Source organism: Westerdykella ornata (assembly GCF_010094085.1).
Source record: "Westerdykella ornata strain CBS 379.55 unplaced genomic scaffold EI97scaffold_8, whole genome shotgun sequence".
Classification (NCBI taxonomy): domain Eukaryota; kingdom Fungi; phylum Ascomycota; class Dothideomycetes; order Pleosporales; family Sporormiaceae; genus Westerdykella; species Westerdykella ornata.
In genome coordinates this window covers 662477-683888 of record NW_022986858.1, presented here as the reverse complement: position 1 = coordinate 683888, position 21412 = coordinate 662477, and the positions used below count along the sequence as shown (strand labels likewise).

General features: G+C 52.1%; 6 protein-coding genes across 6 annotated transcripts; 5 read left to right on the top strand and 1 right to left on the bottom strand.

The window, feature by feature from the left end:
• Window positions 1-1072: 1072 nt before the first annotated feature.
• EI97DRAFT_457903 (uncharacterized protein) lies at window positions 1073-3217 on the top strand (the record flags this gene model as incomplete). The annotated part of the gene is made up of 1 exon (XM_033800860.1): window positions 1073-3217. One exon carries the CDS (start codon window positions 1073-1075, stop codon window positions 3215-3217), a length of 2145 nt encoding a protein of 714 aa, XP_033654734.1.
• Window positions 3218-6492: 3275 nt separating this feature from the next.
• EI97DRAFT_441939 (uncharacterized protein) lies at window positions 6493-8451 on the top strand (the record flags this gene model as incomplete). Its single annotated transcript, XM_033799728.1, has 1 exon — window positions 6493-8451. The coding sequence occupies one exon, from the start codon at window positions 6493-6495 to the stop codon at window positions 8449-8451; it is 1959 nt and encodes a 652-aa protein (XP_033654733.1).
• A 341-nt stretch (window positions 8452-8792) lies between these two features.
• On the bottom strand, window positions 8793-15622 carry EI97DRAFT_432794 (acetyl-CoA synthetase-like protein). Its single transcript, XM_033798244.1, has 5 exons — window positions 15307-15622; window positions 12704-15235; window positions 11227-12653; window positions 10575-11178; window positions 8793-10512 (listed from the first exon to the last, which is right to left on the bottom strand). The coding sequence occupies exons 1-5, from the start codon at window positions 15387-15389 to the stop codon at window positions 9255-9257; spliced, it is 5904 nt and encodes a 1967-aa protein (XP_033654732.1). The 5' UTR covers window positions 15390-15622; the 3' UTR covers window positions 8793-9254.
• A 120-nt stretch (window positions 15623-15742) lies between these two features.
• EI97DRAFT_432793 (Thioesterase/thiol ester dehydrase-isomerase) lies at window positions 15743-17314 on the top strand. Its single transcript, XM_033798243.1, has 3 exons — window positions 15743-16382; window positions 16435-16940; window positions 16995-17314. Exons 1-3 carry the CDS (start codon window positions 15866-15868, stop codon window positions 17034-17036), a joined length of 1065 nt encoding a protein of 354 aa, XP_033654731.1. The 5' UTR covers window positions 15743-15865; the 3' UTR covers window positions 17037-17314.
• A 434-nt stretch (window positions 17315-17748) lies between these two features.
• EI97DRAFT_457899 (glutamate decarboxylase) lies at window positions 17749-19785 on the top strand (the record flags this gene model as incomplete). Its single annotated transcript, XM_033800859.1, has 10 exons — window positions 17749-17939; window positions 17989-18096; window positions 18147-18172; window positions 18227-18236; window positions 18293-18317; window positions 18372-18467; window positions 18517-18525; window positions 18575-19350; window positions 19401-19598; window positions 19656-19785. The coding sequence occupies 10 exons, from the start codon at window positions 17749-17751 to the stop codon at window positions 19783-19785; spliced, it is 1569 nt and encodes a 522-aa protein (XP_033654730.1).
• Window positions 19786-20043: 258 nt separating this feature from the next.
• EI97DRAFT_312590 (uncharacterized protein) lies at window positions 20044-21061 on the top strand. The gene is made up of 2 exons (XM_033794617.1): window positions 20044-20761; window positions 20903-21061. The coding sequence occupies exons 1-2, from the start codon at window positions 20314-20316 to the stop codon at window positions 20956-20958; spliced, it is 504 nt and encodes a 167-aa protein (XP_033654729.1). The 5' UTR covers window positions 20044-20313; the 3' UTR covers window positions 20959-21061.
• The last annotated feature ends 351 nt before the right edge of the window (window positions 21062-21412 follow it).

Here is a 21412-nt window from a genome sequence, read left to right as displayed (position 1 = left end):
ATTTCGTCACACAGCTCACTGAGAGATTCAAGCGCCATGCAGTACACTGTGCAGGGAAACATCGTTCGATTGACGTGGTCTTCCAAATTGTGTAGCCGCGAGGTACTTTGTGTGCTTTATAGCGCGTCATGTAGTTCTTTAGCTTGCTGGGCCTTTCGGCTAAGATTGACGTTGGTGCGGTCATGCATTTGCTAGCAATCATACTCGGGGTATATTTGGATGTTTCCAGCACTCTTCGAGAGGAATCCCCGCCCTTCTTGTTCTCTGTCTTATTTGGCGTTGTACTAGCGGTCTCGCTTTCACGGCAGAGAGTCATCTCGTGGCCCTTCGCATTTGTTGATTGGGTCCGGTGCACATAGGGATCACTACCCAGGGAAACGACGAGGCTGGCAATGGTCTTCAAGGGGGAAGAAAGGTATCTTCTTATATTCGATCACCTTCCTCAACTCCAGTTCCCAGCCACTGCTTGGCTATCACGGCAGGGCCACACTGCTACCACGGCTTTCCCGTTGCTAGAGCAGAGGGCTACCACCTCACGCGCCGCAGCCACCGACATTGAGATTGTCAACTTGAGTCTGTTCCTGAACAGGTTCCGCCGCCAAGACATACATGTCTCGGAGCTTCTGTCTTGTCATTGGTTGAGCTTATGGTGTTGATATATACTATTCACTGAATTCTGCGGTTTCCTCCTACCCACCCCCCTCCCTTTTACCGCATTTCCGGGATGTCCCAGTCGAGCCTGCAGTTCCGTGACGTTGATTTTGCTGCTGGTGTGGTCGCTCTGGAGACTTGGTGTGGCGCGGGAGACGCGTCTGCGACGCGCCAGAGTCGAAGTTCTTCTACCATTATGCTGCGCGCTTCCTCCCCAGCATATATATCTTCCCCCGTCCCCACCCACCGACACGGACACGCCCTCGCTGCAAATTTCCTGCGTCATAACGTCAATCTCCAGTAATATTGCTACATACCTTTTTTCTGCAGCACCTTCCGCATCCAAGTCCTCTATCCTCCCAGTGCTATCCTCTGGACCACTTCGACAAAGCACAGCTTAGCTGCCACCTTCACGCCCATCATGGGCCGCAAGCGGCAGGTGGGTGAGGCTGATAGCGCTCCTATGAGTAAAAAGCTCAAACCATCCGACCAAACACCCAAGCAGAAGGGGGATGAGCCTGAAAGCATTATGCCGACTAAGAAGATCGAATCCTCCGATCAACCCATCGCGCCCGGAACCGCAATAGCTCTTACCTTAATGTCTCATTCCTCGGTTTCAGCAAACCAGCCAACCGTATCGGGAAACAGTCTCACAGATGCCAACTCCAAGAAGGCCGCTGGTAAGACCCGCGTTCCAACTGGCAAAAGCAATGTAAAGCCGGCTGCAGCTTCCATAGATAAGAGTTCTAAGAATCCAAAGAACGAGGACAACAAGAACTGGGACGAGATTGAATTCATCATCCACACGCGGGACAACAATCTTCCCAACCCGTTCGGTCCACGTTCGTCAACCACAGGGCCCCTACCATGGGAAGAGGTTGCCCGTCGCTACAACGCCCATTTCGGGAAGACGGCCAAAACTCTAGTGAGGTGGCCTGCTTGTGAGAAGCGATATCGCGTGAACATCGAGGAGTACCGCCTCAGACGGCCAGACTACCCTGCGCGCTCTGACATTATCTATGCCTCGAAGCGCTCTAAGACAAAGGGAGGAAGTCAGAAGACAAGCCAAATAGTTGCATACGGACAGGGTTCAACTAGTCGTTCCTCTGGACATTCATCTCAACTCGCTATCCAAGCCGACAAGAACGGAGGGCTCACTCAGGCAGTTTTTCAGACCGGCATTGCGATTACAGAGACACAAGCATCGCACGGGACTATCAGTTACAAAGCACCAAAGAAGCGGGTTGGACCCTTTGCTGAAGAGTCGAAAGGGATCGGCCACCCTGACTTCTATCTTGAGTACGGCGGCCCAGTCACGAAAGAGGACTATGAGAAATGGTGTATCATCGAGATACTGAGCAGTAACGGACTCAGGTGCGGAAGTGTGCATGTACCTCTCAGCGAACTGCGAGCAAACTCGGATGTCATCGAGGCCGAATTGAGGCACGACAGGATTGTCGGCGTCACCCTGGAATCTCAGGGCTTTTCGAAGTCGACCTTGGAGCTCTTCATGCAATGCCTCTCGGCCACCGTCGAAAAAGATACGCTGCTGGACTGTCTACCAGTCTGCAAGACATGGCAGGAATTGGTGAAGCACGCCCCGTCACAGCCAACGTCACGCATACCGTGTATTTCCGATTGCTCGCAGAACATTGCAAGGTATGCGCATATTCCCAGCAATACCGCTAGAGAGGACTTTCCGCCTTATCTGCGCAGCCCGTTCCAAAATATCACGCTTCCAGAGTACCATTATACTCTGGTACGCCAGCGCCAGAAGGACGGTTCCTCGGCACTGGTCCCCATCGTCCGTCGCATGGATTGGACCATGGATGAGCTCATTGACCTATACCTGGTCGCAACGCAGTTCGAGAGTCGCCATGTACGAGCGATGGTCAGGTTTCGCTGGGAGCTGATAATGGACGGTATTCTCCCGCCACAAGAAGTAGGGCTTGAATCGCTCAATCGCTTCTTCTCTCAACCCGACGTCGAGTCCTCCGTTAAGAAGCTCATCGCGCACGGGATTCATGAACAAGGACTTACTGACTCCATCCTCAATTCGGGTGAACAGTTGAACGAAACCCTTAAAGCAATGCTGCATGACCTCCAGAATGGGCGCCTAGTGTGCGTACGGCTCCGCAGCGCGCATGCAAATCTTGCGACAGTGCTAGGCCAGAAGGAAACCGACTTCAAAGGGACCTCGACCAGACTTCTTCACGCCGCCCGCCACAACTACCCTGAAGCCTACAATCAGCTAATAAGCCAGTATATGTCAGGCATAAAGAAGGGGCTGTCCGAGTCCCTCATGGACGTGAAGGGATCTGATCAACTGGCCGAAGAGCTTCAAAACCAACAGCGAGATTTAGAGACTGGGAGAGCAAAAACTAGTGTCTCATATGGAGCTTGGGAAATTTTCGGAGACATTGAACCGGACAATGAGCTCCGAAACGGGTCGAGCGGAATGCAATCAGATGACTGTTTCACTGTCAGGGATTCGGAAGACGACGAGGACTGGGGAGATGAGGTCGATCTCTGGTGTGCCGACTCTGTGGATGATTTCAATTATTGATTCATCAAATCAAACCTGCTACGGAGCAATTTGGAGATTGCAGCCCTGAAGGGCTTTGAGGCGCAGAATGCATTTTCAAGACTGAAGGATTAATTACACAGGAAGGCGCGTTTAGGGGAAATGTCGGAATCCATGCAGCCATAAAAGAAGGGGTTGCGAGGGTACAACCATGCAAGGTTAGGCTAATGGACGGAAAATAGATCAACGCTTGAAGTCTGTTGGGTTCGAACACGAAAGTGGTCCCTGTGACGGTGTAAAATTGCGTGTAACTATAGAATATCCTCATTTCACCCCATTTCATAAGACTTCTCCGTCTAATGGCAATGTTGCGCAGTGACTGTTACGTCTTGCCTGTGCCTTTCTTCAGAGATTAGCTGTCCCAGCATCCGTGTGACCGTGCCAAATTCCCGAACTCCGATGTCTCAAGTGGAATAGAATGGGCTGCAAATCACTCAAATCTAGCCTCGCTCAAATACCGAAACATGAAAGGATGGAGATACGTAAACACCGCCTTGTTATCTAGCTTGAAGGATGTCTAGTGTACTTGGACGGCTAGACTTTTGCTGTTAGGAAAGGTTGAGCTTGAGAATTACCCTGCAGTTCCTCCTATAACACCTTTACAACAGTAAATCACATAACTTTAGGGTACAGCACGAGCGACGGGGAAAACGTTCTCCAAGGCTGTTTGAAGGTCATGAATAAGAGTCAAGGATATGAGCAAGGCAATCTCGATCAAACGCACGCGAAGATTCTATCACAATTGTTTGGCACAATCTGCTTGCTTGGAAAAGCAGTGTCAAGGTGAGAAATCTCGTTTGCGCTGGAAGCTTATCTCTTATATCTTCGTGTTCGTGAGGGTAGGTATAGGTGCAGTATGTCAACAAATTTGGCCATTCATATATAACGAATTTTCATACCAATTTCGGTGTGCTTGTTGCAAATGATCGTATTTTTGCATGGTTTTTCAAATGCTTCAGTAAGATAGAGCTTGTTCTTTTGACGTTCCCAGAAGGGGTCTCAAAACGTGGATATGAGTCGTCCGAAGCGCCCACAAAACTCTTCAAGCCGCTGCGACTCGGACTCTACACACAGCCCACCGTAACTATGCCGGAGTATACGCTCATTTGAGAGACGATCTCTTTCGTGGGAATAAGCACTCAAAACTGCGCACCGTCTTTGACATTGAGGACGCAGACGAACTTGCTCGGGAATTCTCGAGGATGCAGGACGATCTGCAGCAAATGGAGGGGTCTGACCAGGATCCCGGCTTTGTTGCGAATACTTTTGGCCACGAAGGCGGTGAATACCTGACGCATGTCAATCCTGGCGTTGAAAAGGAGCTCAGAAAACATGAAGTCATGAAATGTGACAACTGCGGATCTTCGGATGAGGACAGTTCTGACACTGACGAGGTGGCGGATGAGTGAGAACCGGAGGGAGATAGAAGATGGAAATAAAAGGAGCCGCATGCTCCAACAACGAATACATGAGCGGCTGGGAGGGCTAGAGAGCTAGAAGGTAATCGTTTGGCTGCGGAGGGAGACGGCTGAGATCAGTAAAATCCTGTTACTGCTCCTGCTCCTAGGATCATGTTTACCGGCAACGACACTGGCGGTTAGCTGCCAGGTTCGGGCCAAAAAGTTCAAAGTCAGCGTACACGGGGCTAGATCTGTATTATCATAGTATCAGAATTCATACAAGAACGAGTATGCTTTGGTGCACCAGTAACTTGTGATGTTTATCTCGTTGGATCGACTTGACTTAGGATTTTGCTAAAATACCACAATCACCAATATTCAGCCGCCCTCCAGCCAATGTCAAAGCCTCCGCGGCTACAATTGGGTGTTCACACGGGAGGGCCACCTACAAGATGAGCACAAAGTTGACAATGGAAAGACTGTGGCAGCCTCGCCAGTCCGACAGTGGCTCATCATCCAAATTTCGCAGAATCATGGTGCTTTTTTTAGACACTGTAATTAGGGCATCCGTACCTCTGACATAATCTGCTGCAGATTCAATGAAAGGGTGCAATGATCTCAACGTGAACTTCTTAATCTCGTTTGCTGTAATGAATACATCCGCTTTACCGATGCAAGAAAAGAAGGCTGAATTCGTTGTCACCCTGGTGCTCCCAAGAACGCACGCTCTTGTGGGCCACTGTTTGTATCTATAGAGTCGAAAAGCTCCTGTAGACGTTTAGTAGGTAACCAAGGGTCGATGCAACATTAGTTGCAGTATCAAGCACGTAAAACACGATAACCATCTAAGAACATTGTTCAGAAGGCGACAATCAAAAGGTGAAAGTCATGCGATTGGGAACATGGGCGTACCGAATGCAACGGACTGGCCATTCGTCAACACAATCGCGCTTGTTTAAAGATCCCCCCACGAGGGAAAGGACAATCCGGTTGCGACCGGGTTTATATCTATATTAGTCCTTGTGTTTTCAGCAGCTTTACTCAAGAATATCTGCCATATATAACAAGCTATTCAAACCCATCAGAATCCCGGTGCGGGTCTCATTATAAGAGCTGAGGAAGTGCTGGCTCACATCACTATTTCGACTATGGCGGTGCGGTCCGGTCGAAAAGAAAGAATTCACACCTGGGCGACCGCCCATGCAGTGACTGACGGCGATCTTACGACTACCGGTGTCAGCGTTCCCCTGACAGACTTGCGTGCTGACTCTAAGAAAGTTAACGATGCGTTTCTCTACAATGTTACCAGGGCTAATCTGGAGGTTCAAAGATTCTCAAAGTCTATTTCAGAGCCATTCGTACGATGTTTCCTTCCCGCGGTGGACAGGGAGAAATCATCTGATTGTTTCACTGAGTGGAAAGAGTACCGGGAGTGGGCTATTCACTACCTTTCCGCACTTTCATCGCACTTGCGGCAGAGTAGCTGAACGATTTTCCATCCGGTGACATTGTTTTGCTTCATGTGCGCTCAGTTCGCGCACAACTGTTGTGGCTCGGCCGCATGGTCGCGGCGCGTCACACTTAAGTTCTTCTCGTCCAGCTCTGCAACTCTCCCAGTCTCTTTCATCAAACCGACTACCACCCAACCCACACTTAGAAGCAACTCACGCTGGTTGCTTCCCGCGTCTTCTGTCTCCCAGTTCTTCACGTCCTATAACCTTTTTCAGAGGCGATTCTCGCTAACTTGCACTCTACACTTTAACTCCCGCCTTCCACACTAGCACCAACACCCAACGACTCAGCGCAACACCGAAGCCTCCCTTCCCGACCGTGAATCTACTCATCAAAGCAATTACAATGGCCCCCAAGAGGAAGGCTGGCGCTGATGACAGTTCAGTACCATCAAAGCGGGCAAAGAGTTCCACCGGGCCAAACTCAGATAGAACCAACTGGGAGGAAGTAGAGTTCGTAATTAAGGCTCACGACAACATCGTCCCAGATCCTTATGGGGCCACTTCCACCACAACCGCACCCCTCAAATGGGCAGAAGTCGCCAGCCTCTTCAATCAGCGGTTTGGCAGGACCATTGGAGCAGCCGCATGCGAGAAGCGGTACCGGCAGAAGATAGCGGAGTACCGTCTACGGGATCCTGCGTACCCGGACCCTAAGACGATTGCATACGTGGCAAAAACACAGCCAGCCAAAAAGGGAGCTCAAAAGGGCACTCAGCGTCCTCAGCCTCTGTCGGGTGTGTCTTCCCAGCCCACGAAGCCACCACCCAGACAGCCCGCAGGCACCGCAATCGGCAAACAGCTGGGAGATGTCCTGGGTCCTCAAGACTCTGAGGAGTCCGATAGTGAGGAGAGCATAGAAGACTCTGACTGCGACACCGAATCCGACCAGATGGAGGATGCCGAAGCTTTCGGCGCCGCTGAACTAAATGTGGAAACCAGCGTCACAACTCCTACCATCAATGAGCATGAGGAGATGGTCCAGGACTCAGTACCCCAGAAACGGTACGTTGACGAGCACCTGAAGAAATCTGCCGCAGTATGCGAACAGATTCTTCCCAAGGAACTGAGGGGGATCGCGAGACCAGAGTTCTACTTTGAATACGGTGGTCCTGTCACGAAGGAAGACTTTGAAAAACGGGTCACTTTCGAGGTTACGACTAGCGACGGACTGAAATGCGGCAGTGTCGACATGCTTTCGAACGATATTCGGGCGAATTCTGACTTCGTCGACATGGCGCTGATCTACGACAGGAGGATTGGCGTCACGCTTGAAGTCCAAGGATATAGCAACTCAATCGTGGAAATCTTCGCACAGTGCTGCCACCCTTCCATCGACAAAGACGACCTGCCAGAGTGTCTTCCGGCCTGTGTGGCCCATCAAAAGCATGTACTCTCGCGGCAGCTGGCTGGGAAAGCCAAGGCCCCCGTATGCCTTCCGGACTGCCTGCAGAATCAACTACGACACTGCCATATTCCTACCGACACAGCTAGGGAGGATTTGCCTCAGTACCTACGCGTCCGGACAGGTGAATCCCTCCTCCCTGAGTACCACTATACTCTGGTCCGCCAACGAAAGGCTAATGGAGACCTCCAACTGCTCCCAGTCGTCCGTCGTATTGAGTGGACCATGGAGGAACTGGTCGAGCTATACCTTCTCGCAACCGAGCTCAATGTCGGCCACATCCGCGACATGGTTATGCATCGCTGGTTGCAGACTATGCAAGGCGCCGCGCCACCCCTAGACTTCGCTCCGGAGGTTTTGAATCGGCTCTTTACACACCCTGAAGTTGGGGAGAGAGTAAAGTTGTTCTTCGCACAGTGGGTGCATCAGGAGGGGCTGGTTGATCATATACTGGATTCTGAAGAGGATTGGGAGGAGGATTTTGCTCAGTTGGTGTATTGTCTTCAGCGTGGCTTGGAGCAGCCTCCCGTGGTTGTCCCACTCTGTGGCCCGATGCCGAAGCCGCATGAGCCGGACCTCAAGGCGTTGACAACTCGCCTACTTCAAGCAGCCAGCCGGGACTATACGGCGGCGTACAACCAGCTCGTGCGTCAGCTACCGGCAAGTAGGGAGAGCGGAGTGTGGACGGCCTCGACTAAAATAGATGGGGCCGAGCCGCTATTTCATGACTTCCTCCAAAAGAAGCGCATTTTGGAACAGAACAAGCTGGAGGAATCGACGGTAGTTGGTCTGGATGAAGGAAACAACCTCTCAGACGCGGTTCCCGATGTGAGCCCCAAGATCTGGTCGGACAGAGACTCGTCCAGCCAGGACGATTCGGAGGATGAAGAGGAGTTGTGAGGCATGACCTGTATATAGTGGGTATGCCGGTGAACGGAAGTGAAGCGCGGGACTGTCGAGGTGACATGATTCAGGGAGATGAGCTAGATGCAGAGGATTAGAAGGGAGGGGATTAGTAGACCAAACGGCAGGAGCGAAAGGATAAATGAGTAGGTCCAACAAAGGAAATGTCTACTCGTGCAGACTCTTGGGCGGGTTCAACAAAGGAAATGCCTGCCTGACCGGCCTGTCTTAGTAGTCACAATGTCTGTCGTATCGGGAATCTAGCTTCAATGTAAATACATCTTGACAGTACCAACAGCAGATGTTTCGCAGCTTTTGTTGCGGCTGTTTGATCTTAGCGTGTCTAATTTATTCAAGATCATACGGCAATTCATGCCGCAGCCGGCAGAGCTCCATTTCCGTCATAATGTCACATCCACCCTTATATAAATGCCTATATAATGCTATACTACTAGAACTACCTCATACCTATTCAAAAAACCCCTAATTCGTCTCTAGCAAAGCGCTTGTTTTTCGTTAATCAAAAGCTCCCGGAAAGTGAAGCTCAAGGGGAGAGAAAGCCGTACACTCCAGGAGAAAAAGCGAGCTCCAGGTCTACCAACCTCCAGCTGTCAGGCAAAGAAAACGTTCCGCTACCCAGTCGTTCAGCCACGCCAAACACGCTCAACAACGATCTTCCAGCAAACCAAACACGCTTTCGAATCTCCCCACTTCGATACAAACACATGCTCTAACACCAAGCAGGCAACACCAACAATGCATCCACCATTCCCACGCAACCCCATCTCCAATACTGAAAACTACCCATCATACCTCCTCATCTCCTCCGGCCCCGACCCCGCAAGATTCATATGCATAATCGCCTCCCTGGCCCACGAATCCACGCTAGTATCCGTGGACGCGGAGTTGCGGTTCGTTACTCTGAGGCCTCCTCCTGCTGCTGGTCCACCACTACTTGACTCTGGTTGTTCTTGCTGCTGGTCTGCATACCCTCCTTGATACTGGTATTCTTGGTGTTGATAACCTTGTTGTTGTTGCTGTTGTTGCTGCTGCTGCTGCTGCTGTCCTTGCTGCATCCCCTGAGACGGTAACCGCCAATCTTCACCCGAGGGCGCATACCCCGAGTTCGCACCACCCACAGCCTGTGCCTCAGCATCCAGAAACGGCTTATTCGCATACCTCGGTTCTGGAGGCCCCGTCCCATCATCAGCCACGCCGGGTCTTAACACTGTTGGAAGGGGACTCGTCGATAAGCCTTCTGCGCCGTACTGCTGATGTTGTTGTTGTTGTTGTTGCTGCTGCTGCTGCTGATTCGACAAGTTGTCGTCGAAAACGCCACCGTGTCCGACAGGACTGTAATCCGTAACCTCGCTACCGGCCAGGTTGGGAAGATACGATCCCCTTGGTGCCTCTGTGGGCGTATTGTCGCTCTCGTCTCTGTGGCCAGGGCTCATATCTCCCTCTCCCTCCGCATACGCTTGCAGCTCTGCATACTCAGGAATCGACTCCGGGTATCCCATTCCCTGGCCCGGCATCTCAGCGACGTTCCCAGGAGGCGGCGCAAACCCGCCCATTCCTTGCTGTTGCTGCCACTGCTGCTGCCCAGAAAACTCCTGTGGCGGCACCCCCTGTCCTGTCTGCAACGACAAATTCTGCATCTGCGTCGTCGCCATTCCTAACAAACTCCCCTTGAGACTGCCTTTGACACTTCCGGGCCCACCCGTTCTCGTAAACGTCCCCGAACCCGTCCGGCCAGGCCCCGGTTCTGCTACCTCTTGAATACCGCCCGTCTTATCACCGCCATTCGGATCGCGGATACTGTACTGGGCAATTGTGCGCATCTTGCGAGTCACCCATCCCGCAAGGACTTTGCCGCGCTGCTTCTCGCCCAGGCGGGAGCGGTGAAAGTCTCCCTTGTAAACGAAGGAAACGATGTCGATGACAAGTTGGTGTTCGTTGAGGACGGCATTGACGATTACGGGAACCATGGAGGCGAGGAAATTGCGGCGGAAGACTTCGACCACTACAACGACGAGGCCGCCGGCTTGGAAGACGGCGCTGTAGTAAGAAAAACATGATTAGTTGATATCGACAGAGATTGAGGATACGGGATGACATACCAGCCACCGGGGACGATATTCCGGTGAGACCGCTCCACCGACGTTTCAATGTCAATAGAGAAATGATTAAGTCCATTGACTTCGAAGGTATCGCCGATACTGCCAAGCACGAAAAGAACTTGCATGTCAATAGGCTCGCCATTCGGCCCAATGGGTCGCGTGACATAGTGCAAGAAACCCAAGTCTCCCGTCCGCACATAGCGCACATTCGGGTCACCGTCGACTGTCCTGCCATTAAAGCGTTCGACATCGAGGCGTTCTTTGGAGCCGTAGAATGCATGCGCATTAGCTTCCGACTGCACCCATATTTCGCCATACTCGCCCACGAGGCAAAGTTGGTTCGTCTCTGGGTTTACAATGGAGATCTGCGTGCTGACGGGCACCATTCCAGATTCCTGCACGAGCAGTGCATTCGGGTCTGTATCCGGATCGACTGGTACGACGAGACCACGGCGCAAGGCGTTCATGTCCAGATACAGCTCGATGGGTTCGATGCACATGTATGACCGTGATGCGACCATTGGGTTCAAGACGTGGGAGTAGACAGTATTGATTGCCGTGCGGTCTAACCTTGCCGGTGCAAAGTGCACACGTACTCTTGAATCTGCTCTGTTGTGAGATGATGGCTTAGTCCTGAGAGCATAGTACTTACAAACGTCAGCTCGTGGGCGTCCGTCAGTCGCAATCATGATATTTTTGAGTTCATGTAGTGCCATAGCCTTGCCTGCATTATGTGCAATAGCATGATCAAGCATTTGGCTTGTAGCATACGCATCCTTGATCTTATACCTCGACAGAGTCTGGAAGAGGAGATTCGGATTCTGGGCGAAATCCACAGGCGAAACCAAGTACGTTGGTGCAGCGAGGAAGATGCCCATCAGGCAAGTATGGATGAAACCCAGGCCAACTGTGCTTCTCACGCATCCGACGACAGGACTCGTGCTGACCATCTGGCAGGTCAGCTTCTGGACCTTGCAAAGCGCCATGATGGTATCATGGCCCAGCTGCACGGCAATACGCCTCTGGTCCGGCGTCCAATAAACCCAAATCAAAACCGGGTTGTCAGGCTGGACCCAGGCCGGCTTCATCTTCAGTCCCAAGTCCCTGCATCCACTCGACTGTTTAGGGGGTTTGGTGGTGTTATATGTCGAAGGTATATTAACCTTGAGGATCGCTGCGGATTGTTTGATATGCTGTGACACCTGCTTCACCTTCAACAAATGGTCAACATCATGGTTGACCAATATCGCCTTGATGCCAAAGTCCGCGATGATGTGGAGCAAGGCCGGTGCGTCCTCGTTCAGTCTGTTCTGATCAATGGGCGCCATCGGGATAGCAACGGCGCCCAGGCAGAAACATGCGTGTACTGCGTACACGAAGTCCTCGGAATGGGTGTACATCAGCAGGAGACGATCTCCTTCCTTGACTTTGACTTTATTCCTCAGGTACATGGCGACACCAGCAACCTTGAGGTCGAACTTCTTCCAGGTGATACCCTTGCCTTCCTTGCCACGGCCATCAATAGTGCAGTATGCAAGTTCCTCAGCCTGTCGCAATACACGCCACTGCAATAGGTCGTGGATGTTCGAGAATTGGTTGAGAGGTGTAGACGTGCGGTCGTCTATGACGACTTCACGGGGGTCTATTCCAGAGTACTGCTTGTCCTGCATCAATAGGAGCTGACCTCGTGCCATGGACGCTGTTTGAGACCAAATGCCGCCAACCGGATCGTCGCCCAATCCGATGTTCTGAACAGACCGCTCCACGCCGAATTTGACGTGCACGCAGGGTAAGGAGCCATTGTCGAATTCTCTCCGGCAGAGCATGTTTCCAATCTCCCGCCGACCATTCTTGACTATTCGAGGAAGAGTGTTAGGTGCTGTAATCATAACACAATAGACCCGCAGATGGTGCTCGTTGTATAGTACATCCATAACCCGTTCGGATAGTGAGTCCAGGAAGGGTATTTCCAATTGCCTCGGAGGTCCTCCCGGGTTCGTAGGTGCAGTGGACGCCGCTTGCGTCTCTATCAGTATGATGGGAAGGTATTCGCCATTAACATGTGCGTCAAAGGCAGAGCTAGTGAGGTTAGCAATGCAACAACAACTCAGCGTATCAGACAATCTCACCAATCGTAGATCTTTGGCACGGTCTTCATGATGGTGACAACGAGGTGCTGCACGAAGAAGTAACGGTGCTCAGCTTCGAACACGCCGTGCTCCACCCACTCTACCCTTTGCCGGATCCGGTCTTCGTACAGTCCAAGGACGAAGACTTTGCCGTCGACGATAAAGCCTAGCAAGCCCGTGCGCAGGAATTCCATCCCCGTCTCAAGCAGTTGAGGTGTTGGACTACCTTCAACAAACCGATAGGGTCTGGCATGGAATATAGTCTCGGTATGTTTGGGGAGATGCCAAAAGCCGCCGGAAAGCGAAGGTGAATCGACCCAGATCTCGCCAACTGTATACGGAGAACAGAGAAGGCTCGTTTCTGGATCTACGATTGCAAGTGTCGCATCCGGAATAGGATATCCAAAGGCGCCAACGCGTAACGTTCCCGGCTCGTTTGCGCGCTTCCTTACCTCTTCTCCCGTGGCAACAACAACTACCTCGTTCATCTTAAGCGCCTCTTTATCCAAGAGAATCTCTGCCAACTCGACGCGGCTCTTTTTCTGTTTGTTCTTCTTGGTTACACCGCCGCCAATGAGACTGGTATAGCCATTGTTCACGATAGGATCCTCGGACTTCTTATCCTCTTCATCGTCTTCCTCTGCTTCGTGCATGCTCAACGGGCAACCCATGCGTTCCTCGCCACCTAGCCAGTCTCTGACAGAGATGATCATACCACCATGCTCAGGAAGACATAGCATGGGCGCAATCAGTTCTTGTGCTCGAGGATTTCTCATTGGCCTTAGCCACCTATCACCTAATATCTCGTGGAACTCGCAATCTACTGTGAGGGTATCAATGAAGCAGATCTTGACTGAAGAAAAGTTCGGCTCTGAGCCTTTCTTAAAGTTCCTTGTAGCCATGGGATCTTGCTGATAATTATAAGCAGCACGTTTTAGGCCGGGGTAGTCAGCGACCATTATGGTGGCCTTGTACTTGGAGATCAGATGGGCGTAAAGCCCAGGGGTTTCGACAGTCTTAGCCTCCAGCCATACTGTCGTGTGTCCACCATAGACAGCAAATAGAACTCCCAGAATCATGCCGCCACTTTCACGCGGATCTAGGTAGCTGAGAATGGTCTCGGTAGACGAGGTCTTGGAAGGTCGATTGATAAGGTTCCCATTCTCATCACGGAGCGTTGGGCTGAACGTGTCTGAACCCTCGTTCCCGGTCGGTATTGTCGATATTATGGCACTAATACATGCCATCTGATGCATGATCGTCCTGTGGCTGAGGACTACACCTCTAAGGTCCCCCGTTGGCGCTCGCGCAAACTCAATGTATGCGACTTCCGGTACCTGTAACGGAGAGTGGTCATCATGCTTCCGTGAAGCGAACTCGTTTGTCTTCCACCATTCGACACCGCTCGGCCACTTCCAACGACCCTGGCTGACATCCCGTGTGAAGCCCTTAAGATTGATATCCGTCGTAAGCGCAAGACGAGCTTGGGTCGTGGAGAGGAGCAGTATTATCTTCTGGTAGTCGTCTACGCTGTTGATGGGCACAGCCACGACTCCGGCGATGAAACAACCGAGCAAGGCAACAACGAATTCGATGATCTCGGTATCCCGATACACTAGCGCCACCCGGTCGCCGCGATACAGATTGCTCTTGGCCATCTCCTTTGCGACTTTCTCGGCACGGCTTGCGACCTTCTCCCATGTAATGGATGCCGTTTCCTTCCCCTTGGAATCCAACACCTCGAAAGCAGTCTGTCGAGGCTGAGTCCGGCCACGATGGCGAAGTACAGCCCCAATATTATCAAACTTGGACATCAAGAGATTGGGATTATGGGGATCGTAGACATTGAATGGCAGGTCGCGCGGTTCCAAGGGCAACAAAGGTTCAACAACCGCTGCACCGGCAATGTCGCTTGTCGACATCATGGGCGGGGCCATCGCGGCGGTCGGGGAAAACGCATCTGCGGATCCATATCTGTGAGGGCCGCCATACATATCTGGATTATCCTGCATCTGCTGTCCTGTAAAATCGGAGAAAAAGCCCTGGTGGGCGTCTAGCATCGTGCTCTGTCTCGTCGCGTCCCCGGGTGCTCCATATTGGCCGTCGTAGCCAGCGTGCGCCTCAGGATTGAAAGCATAATTAGTAGATATCATTGTCCCATCGCGCGAGTAAGGTCTATATTCCGGACTCTGTGGCCGAGGGAGGAAGGTCTCGCTGGTTTGAGAAGCACGACGGTGCGCAGCATCCGGTATCCCAAGCTGCTTCTCTTGAAAGCGCCCAACTTGGCTAGGCGGGTATGCAATGTACTCCGAGTTCTGCGCAGTACTGGTATTCGAATTTCCATATGGGGATTCCCCGCGGGAGATGTCTGAAGAGGGCCCAGCGGTGCGTCCGGAGAGAGCTGCGAGAGATGCATTTCGGGACCCTGAGCCTTCGGGAAGGGGTCCTTGACTGCGTAATTCATTCTGGAGCTGGGCGGCCTGCGCCGGACTCAAGTACTGCGAGAGGAGAATCGTTCTGCGCTTTTCGTAGCTGCCAGTGAACTATTAGCGCAGCCCGCGCCAGAGAAATGCGACCTATGAAAAGGGACCGCAAGAACCCACCCTTTCTGTGTGATATCCCCCTCTGCCAGCTCCTGCTCAAGAGCTTGCAGTTTCGCCTGCAGCTCTGGATTGGTTTCGGCCATGATAGCAGATCGGGAAGGCGAATCTACCGGAAACTCGACGTTGGTGCGATGATAGTGGGGCGCGACATGTCCGTGTTTGGTGAGCGGGATGGAGCGGTGGTGGTCGAGGGGATCGGAGCCGGAAGGGGATTGTCAATCGCAGGGTTTCACTCCGTCAGCTTGCGAGTAGACAGTGGGCGATCACCTTTTTCGATATGTGGAATTCTCGAACTCTCGCAGAGATCCAGATAGCGTCCGGGCAGTCGGGCGCCAGGGACCTCGACTATGACGCAGCGGTTGGCCGGACTCTGCTTATGTCAGCCGCTGTGAATAACTATCTAACCAGTTCGAGTCCCGTGCACAGAACCGTTATGCCTCGGCTCAACCCACCCATCAGATACGCGACCGTGGATATATAATTCCCAGCGTGGGTCGCCCAGCTGGCGTTTGAGCAACCTACTCTTTCCTTCGACTCGCTGTGAATACTTTGCATTGCAATGTCGACCCTTATCCGCCCGCCGCCTGCCAATCCGGCAAACTCGAAGATTGAGAACCTCCTGGAGCTGACCCAGCTATCTGACATAGATTCCGACCTCTTCACCAACACTCGGCCGTTGTGGCATCCTCCAGGTGCGCGTGGTATTTATGGCGGTGCGGCCATTGCACAGTGCTTGAGCGCGGCTCAGAAGACTATTCCCAAGGACTTCACCGTCCATTCCATGCACTGCTACTTTGTCCTCGCCGGCAACTCAGACATCCCCATCATTTACCATGTCGAAAGGGTACGATCGGGCAAGTCTTTTGCGACCCGAACTGTTCAGGCAAGGCAAAGAGGGAAGGTCATCTTTACTACTACCTTGAGCTTTGTGAAACAGAACAGTGGCGGCAAGCAGCTGGTCCAGCATGCTGTAAAAATGCCAGAAGTGCCACCGCCAGTTGAGGGAATGGACGACCTGGACGACCGCGGCGCCCCTTCAGGTCCTTTCCAGAGTCAACGGATTGAGATTTTCAACAGTGAGCCGGCCTTGACGTGCTCTCTCTTCCCACGGGTCGCTGACGATTTTAGACGATTCCCCGAACCCCGAAGATAAGAAGTGCAGACAGTGGATCAAAGCCCGCGGCCGCATATCGCCCGAAGGCGGCCATGAAGCCCATCTCTCCGCCCTAGCCTACATGTCCGATAGCTACTTCGTCGGTACCATTGCGCGCGCACACAAGCTCTGGAGGTACTCCGCTTTCAGGAAGGACAACTCAAAGTCAAGCATTGACGAGGAGACGCTTAAAAAGCTGCTCGTTCTGGACGAGGAGAAGCTGAAGCGGTTCAAGCACGTCGATGAGGCCGATCTTGAGCACATTCGGGCCCTCAGGAACGGCGAGGCTGTCGAAAAACCGGAGATTGGCATGATGGTTAGCCTGGATCATACCATTTACTTCCACAACCCGAGAAGCTTCAGGGCCGATGAGTGGATGATGACGGAGATGGAGACCCCTTGGAGTGACGATGGCCGTGGCCTCGTTTTCCAGAGGATATTCACCCGTCACGGGACTTTGATTGCTACCTGTGTTCAGGAAGTGAGTGTTTTTAAGGTACCTCTGTATATGCGTCGCGATGCTAACATAACCTAGGGCCTTGTTCGTCTTAAGCAAAAAGAAGAAGCGAAGCTGTAGTTGGGACATTACTAAGCTCCCTTTCTTGCACATCCTGCTACTTGACCATTGTTTTATATCTTGCAGTTCTAGGGGGTCAGATACCGATGGATGGGCAGGTGTTGTATATCAGATCGAAGCAAGCGGAATAAGCGATACACTCTAGGACTTCCAGTTGTCAGGCCGTGTGCACCTCGCTATACAGACAGTGGACGTACTACAGTAGCTGACGATTTCTATATAAGCGGCTAACGGTATGACGTACACAGTACAGCTTATAATACTGTTGTAATTGCGCCCAGACCAGGACAAACAGGCCAAGTTCCAGGGAAAATGCTTAACATGACCTCGCCATGACACTATGAAAGACGGTTCGATGCAAGCAACCCAACTCCCACCTAGCCCAAAGCGTCGTCATCCATTTTCGGCTTTGTCCATTGTTACACGCAGACGAATCCAATAAAACAAGGAAGGCTTGCCATGCGGAGACGGTTCATTGGAAGTCGCAGTGATGAGGGACAGCTTACAGTGCTCACCCCACTGCTACCCCGCCGGCCACTTGTTGAGGTAACCCGTAACTTGCTGTGAGGATTCGTGAACGCATAACTTGGACATCGCCCTTTGGATCAGGCCATCTCTCCTACACAGTGCAAGTCTTGATCTGACGTCGCTGACTTTTGGGATTATTCAAGTCATACCTTTGCTACCCTGATCCTCGGACAATTGGCCCACAATGGTGCATCTCAACCGTGTAGCTACAGACAACGAACTCAATGAGGCCAAGATCGCGACGGCCGTCGACAATATCCAGCTAGGTCCCGACGTCGGGCCTGATGAGTACACAACGACGGTGTACGGGTCTCGATATGCGGCTGTCGAGCTTCCCCGCCATGAGATGCCCGAGAAGGAGATGCCACCTCAGGTGTGAGTGAAATAACCACTATTTGATAAGATCGGGGTTAATGTAGAAAAGAGCATATCGATTGATCAAGGACGATTTGACGCTTGACGGGACGCCGACGCTCAATTTGGCGAGCTTCGTCACGACGTATATGGAGGAAGAGGCCGAGAAGCTGATGGTGTAAGGATGCGTGTGAGAGAGTAGAGGGAACAACCACTAAAGGCTTCTAGTGACGCGTTCTCAAAGAACTTTATTGGTGAGTTAATGTTGACTTTTGGTGGTTGTTCAATTACTGACTACCCCTCTTCAGACTACGAGGAGTACGAACTTTCTACTACTTTTTGATGACTGTTTTTTTTTGCCTGACATATGACAGATACCCCGTGAGCGCCGACATACAGGTTCGTCTATTCAGTTGCTGATGCTGTAATCATTTCGCTCATCCAGTGCCTCAGAACCGCTGTGTATCCATGCTTGCGAGGCTCTTCAATGCTCCTCTCCATGACGAGAACTCCGCCGTCATGGGCACCGGCACCATAGGAAGCTCAGAGGTAAGGACTCAGAATGCCTGCCAATTGGATATGTCGCTCACCAGTTCAGGCGATCATGGTAAACTCCCACAGTGGGCCATGCTACTGACATACTAACACCATCCCAGCTCGCAGTCCTGGCCATGAAGAGAATCTGGAAAGAAAAACGCAAAGCCGAAGGCAAGCCCTACGACAACCCTAACATCGTCATGAACTCTGCCGTCCAGGTGTGCTGGGAGAAAGCAGCACGCTACTTTGAAGTAGAGGAGAAGTACGTATATTGTACTGACCAGCGTTTCGTGATCGATCCCAAGCAGGCGGTGGACCTCATCGACGAGAACACCATTGGTATCTGCGCAATCCTAGGAACCACTTATACAGGAGAGTACGAGGATATCAAGGGCCTGAATGACCTCCTCGTGGAGAGGAACATTGATTGCCCCATCCACGTCGATGCCGCTAGCGGCGGATTTGTCGCTCCGTTCGTGAACCCAGGACTCGTTTGGGATTTCCGTCTCCCGAAGGTCGTTTCGATCAATGTCTCGGGCCACAAGTATGGCCTCGCGTATCCCGGTGTCGGTTGGGTCGTCTGGAGGGATCCGAAATACCTGCCCAAGGAACTCATCTTCAACATCAACTATCTCGGCGCCGACCAAGCCTCCTTTACTTTGAACTTCTCGCGAGGCGCGTCGCAAATCATCGGGCAATACTATCAAATGATCCGTCTCGGAAAGCGAGGATACCGCCGCATCATGCTCAACCTCACCCGCACCGCCGACTACCTTGCCGCCAACCTCGAGGCATTAGGCTTCATCATCCTCTCGCAAAGAAGCGGTGCCGGTCTTCCCCTCGTTGCTCTCCGCCTCGACGAAGACCTAGGCAAGCTATACGACGAATTCGCTATGTGAGCAACCCTTCGTAACCTCCGTCAGCACTCACTGACACGCCCTCCAGCGCCCACCAGCTTCGCGAGCGCGGCTGGGTCGTCCCCGCCTACACCATGGCGCCGCACTCGGAAAACATGCGCCTGATGCGCATCGTCGTGCGCGAGGACTTCTCCAAGGCGCGCTGCGACGCGCTGATCTCGGACTTCAAGCTGGCTTTGCAGACGCTGGATGCCATGGACGCGAAGAAGCTGAAGGAACATAGCGAGTACGTATCTCGATCTCCCACTCATGTTAAGCTTGGGAGGCTGACTGACGGACGCAGACATCGACATGCTATGCACATTCAACGGCGCGGAAGCATCATTGGGCGGTTGCAGAAGATGAAGAATCCGTTTAGCGATGAGAAGCATAGTCTGCAGGGGAAGACGGGGAAGACGCATGCGATTTGTTAGTCTGATTCCTGGGTTATGATTAGGATGGGTTATGATGAGGATGAATTATGACTAGTGTGTTCTTGGAGAGGACATGATGTCTCTGGAGCAGATATACTAGAGACTATCTGGTTCAACTTGTGAGTGCGTGGCGGTTTTCGTGGCTATGCGTCTTGGAGCCACTGGACGCGCGTCATGCAGCTCACTTGTCCAGATCCTCCAGCTCCTCCAGCTTTGTCCAGTCACCTCGAAGCCATTATCCGTTTTCGCTTTACACAGTACAAGTCGAGCGAGGCTGCGCCGTTGTGATTTGTAACCTGTGGCATGTTGGGAAGATGGTTCACATAGGGTTACACACCGCGACTTGTCTTATTATCATGACGTTGTCTGGTGCTTGAGGATCAACTGGGACAAAGGGGGATGCACATAACGTAGTATCTGGAGGGAAAGGGGTGGATCGGGATCCGCGGTTTGATGTGGTGTTGTTAATGCATGGCAAATAAGAGTCCTGGTGCCGCCATTTTCCGATGTTGGTAATGTTTGATATAGATGGAGACAGCACAGTGTACTGGAGTACTGTGTATGAAGTGTTGGGGCCCAGATGTGGTTTGGGAGAATCGAGGTGGGATAGATAACTATCAACCGAGGCACGACATCCAATCCCAATCACGGAGCCAGTCAACGGCAGCCAACATCGATCGCCATCAAAGCATCTGGAACTGCCTGGCTCCAGCCCCAGTCTCCACACAGGTTCCCACATCCTCTTCTCTCCTCATAATTGAAAACAGTTCCAATTTTACAAGCATATCGCTGATTAGCTTGTTTTTGCATCAGGCCATTTGTTCGAGAACGCTTAGAGAAGGTCGAACCGTAGGACGACAACCTCGTCTAAAAATACCTCGTTCAAGGCCAGCTTCGCCGCTTCAGGGGGGTGGCGCGACAGGCGGAGAATTGAAGTTGGTTATCAGTGATGACTTATCACAGGTTCCTTGCCGTGGTGAGTAAGTTTTTTTCCTGCTGTATAATCTCAGGAGACGTTTGAAGGGAATAACTGCTCATGCAACTTGCGCAATAATAATGCTGAACTGTAAAGAGGGAGTACAGCGTACAAGTGAGAATACTGACGTACTCTGACCAGGGCCTTTCGGTACGACGGTGCGCTCGGAGCTGCTACTCATTGGCTCCTTACTGTAGTCGAGTGTTTCCATACAGAAACAGAACCCCAATAGCCTAGCGGAAGCGGCTTCTGACGCCAAACGACGTGGATCTGCAGGGAGAGGCGACGCCATCTTCGCGTCCGTTGTTCAGTGGATGTTCAGCCCATTTTTCTCCCTGACTGACCCTGGACACTCCTGGAATTGGCCTGCAAAGGGGTTGTGTGTGCGAGTCTGAGGTGCGCGATGTTGTACGAAGGTGGAGGTTGCACAGGGACGCTTGACTTCCATGATTCTGACTTTGACGACCTTTTTCACGATCTTGATATCTTCACCTCCAAGCCCTTTTCCCGCCTTGCTCTCCACTTCGGAAGTTCGGACAAGTCGTCAGCGCGTGGCTTGCTGAACACGACTATCCGCGCCTAGCGTCGTATCCCTTGAGCTGGACTTCCCTTTCTTGACACTAGAAGGGGCAACCCACTCCCATGGGGGCT

Excerpts from the sequence above, each read along its gene's own strand:
- EI97DRAFT_432794 (XM_033798244.1), bottom strand. The coding sequence starts at position 15,389 with ATGGCCGAAACCAATCCAGAGCTGCAGGCGAAACTGCAAGCTCTTGAG. Across the intron at positions 12,654-12,703 it reads GTGCCAAAGATCTACGATTG|CTCTGCCTTTGACGCACATG; the intron begins GTGAGATTGTCT and ends TAACCTCACTAG. Across the intron at positions 11,179-11,226 it reads ACGCCCACGAGCTGACGTTT|ATTCAAGAGTACGTGTGCAC; the intron begins GTAAGTACTATG and ends ACAACAGAGCAG.
- EI97DRAFT_432793 (XM_033798243.1), top strand. The coding sequence starts at position 15,866 with ATGTCGACCCTTATCCGCCCGCCGCCTGCCAATCCGGCAAACTCGAAG. Across the intron at positions 16,383-16,434 it reads ACGGATTGAGATTTTCAACA|ACGATTCCCCGAACCCCGAA; the intron begins GTGAGCCGGCCT and ends TGACGATTTTAG. Across the intron at positions 16,941-16,994 it reads TTGCTACCTGTGTTCAGGAA|GGCCTTGTTCGTCTTAAGCA; the intron begins GTGAGTGTTTTT and ends AACATAACCTAG.
- EI97DRAFT_312590 (XM_033794617.1), top strand. The coding sequence starts at position 20,314 with ATGGAGACAGCACAGTGTACTGGAGTACTGTGTATGAAGTGTTGGGGC. Across the intron at positions 20,762-20,902 it reads ATCACAGGTTCCTTGCCGTG|GGCCTTTCGGTACGACGGTG; the intron begins GTGAGTAAGTTT and ends TACTCTGACCAG.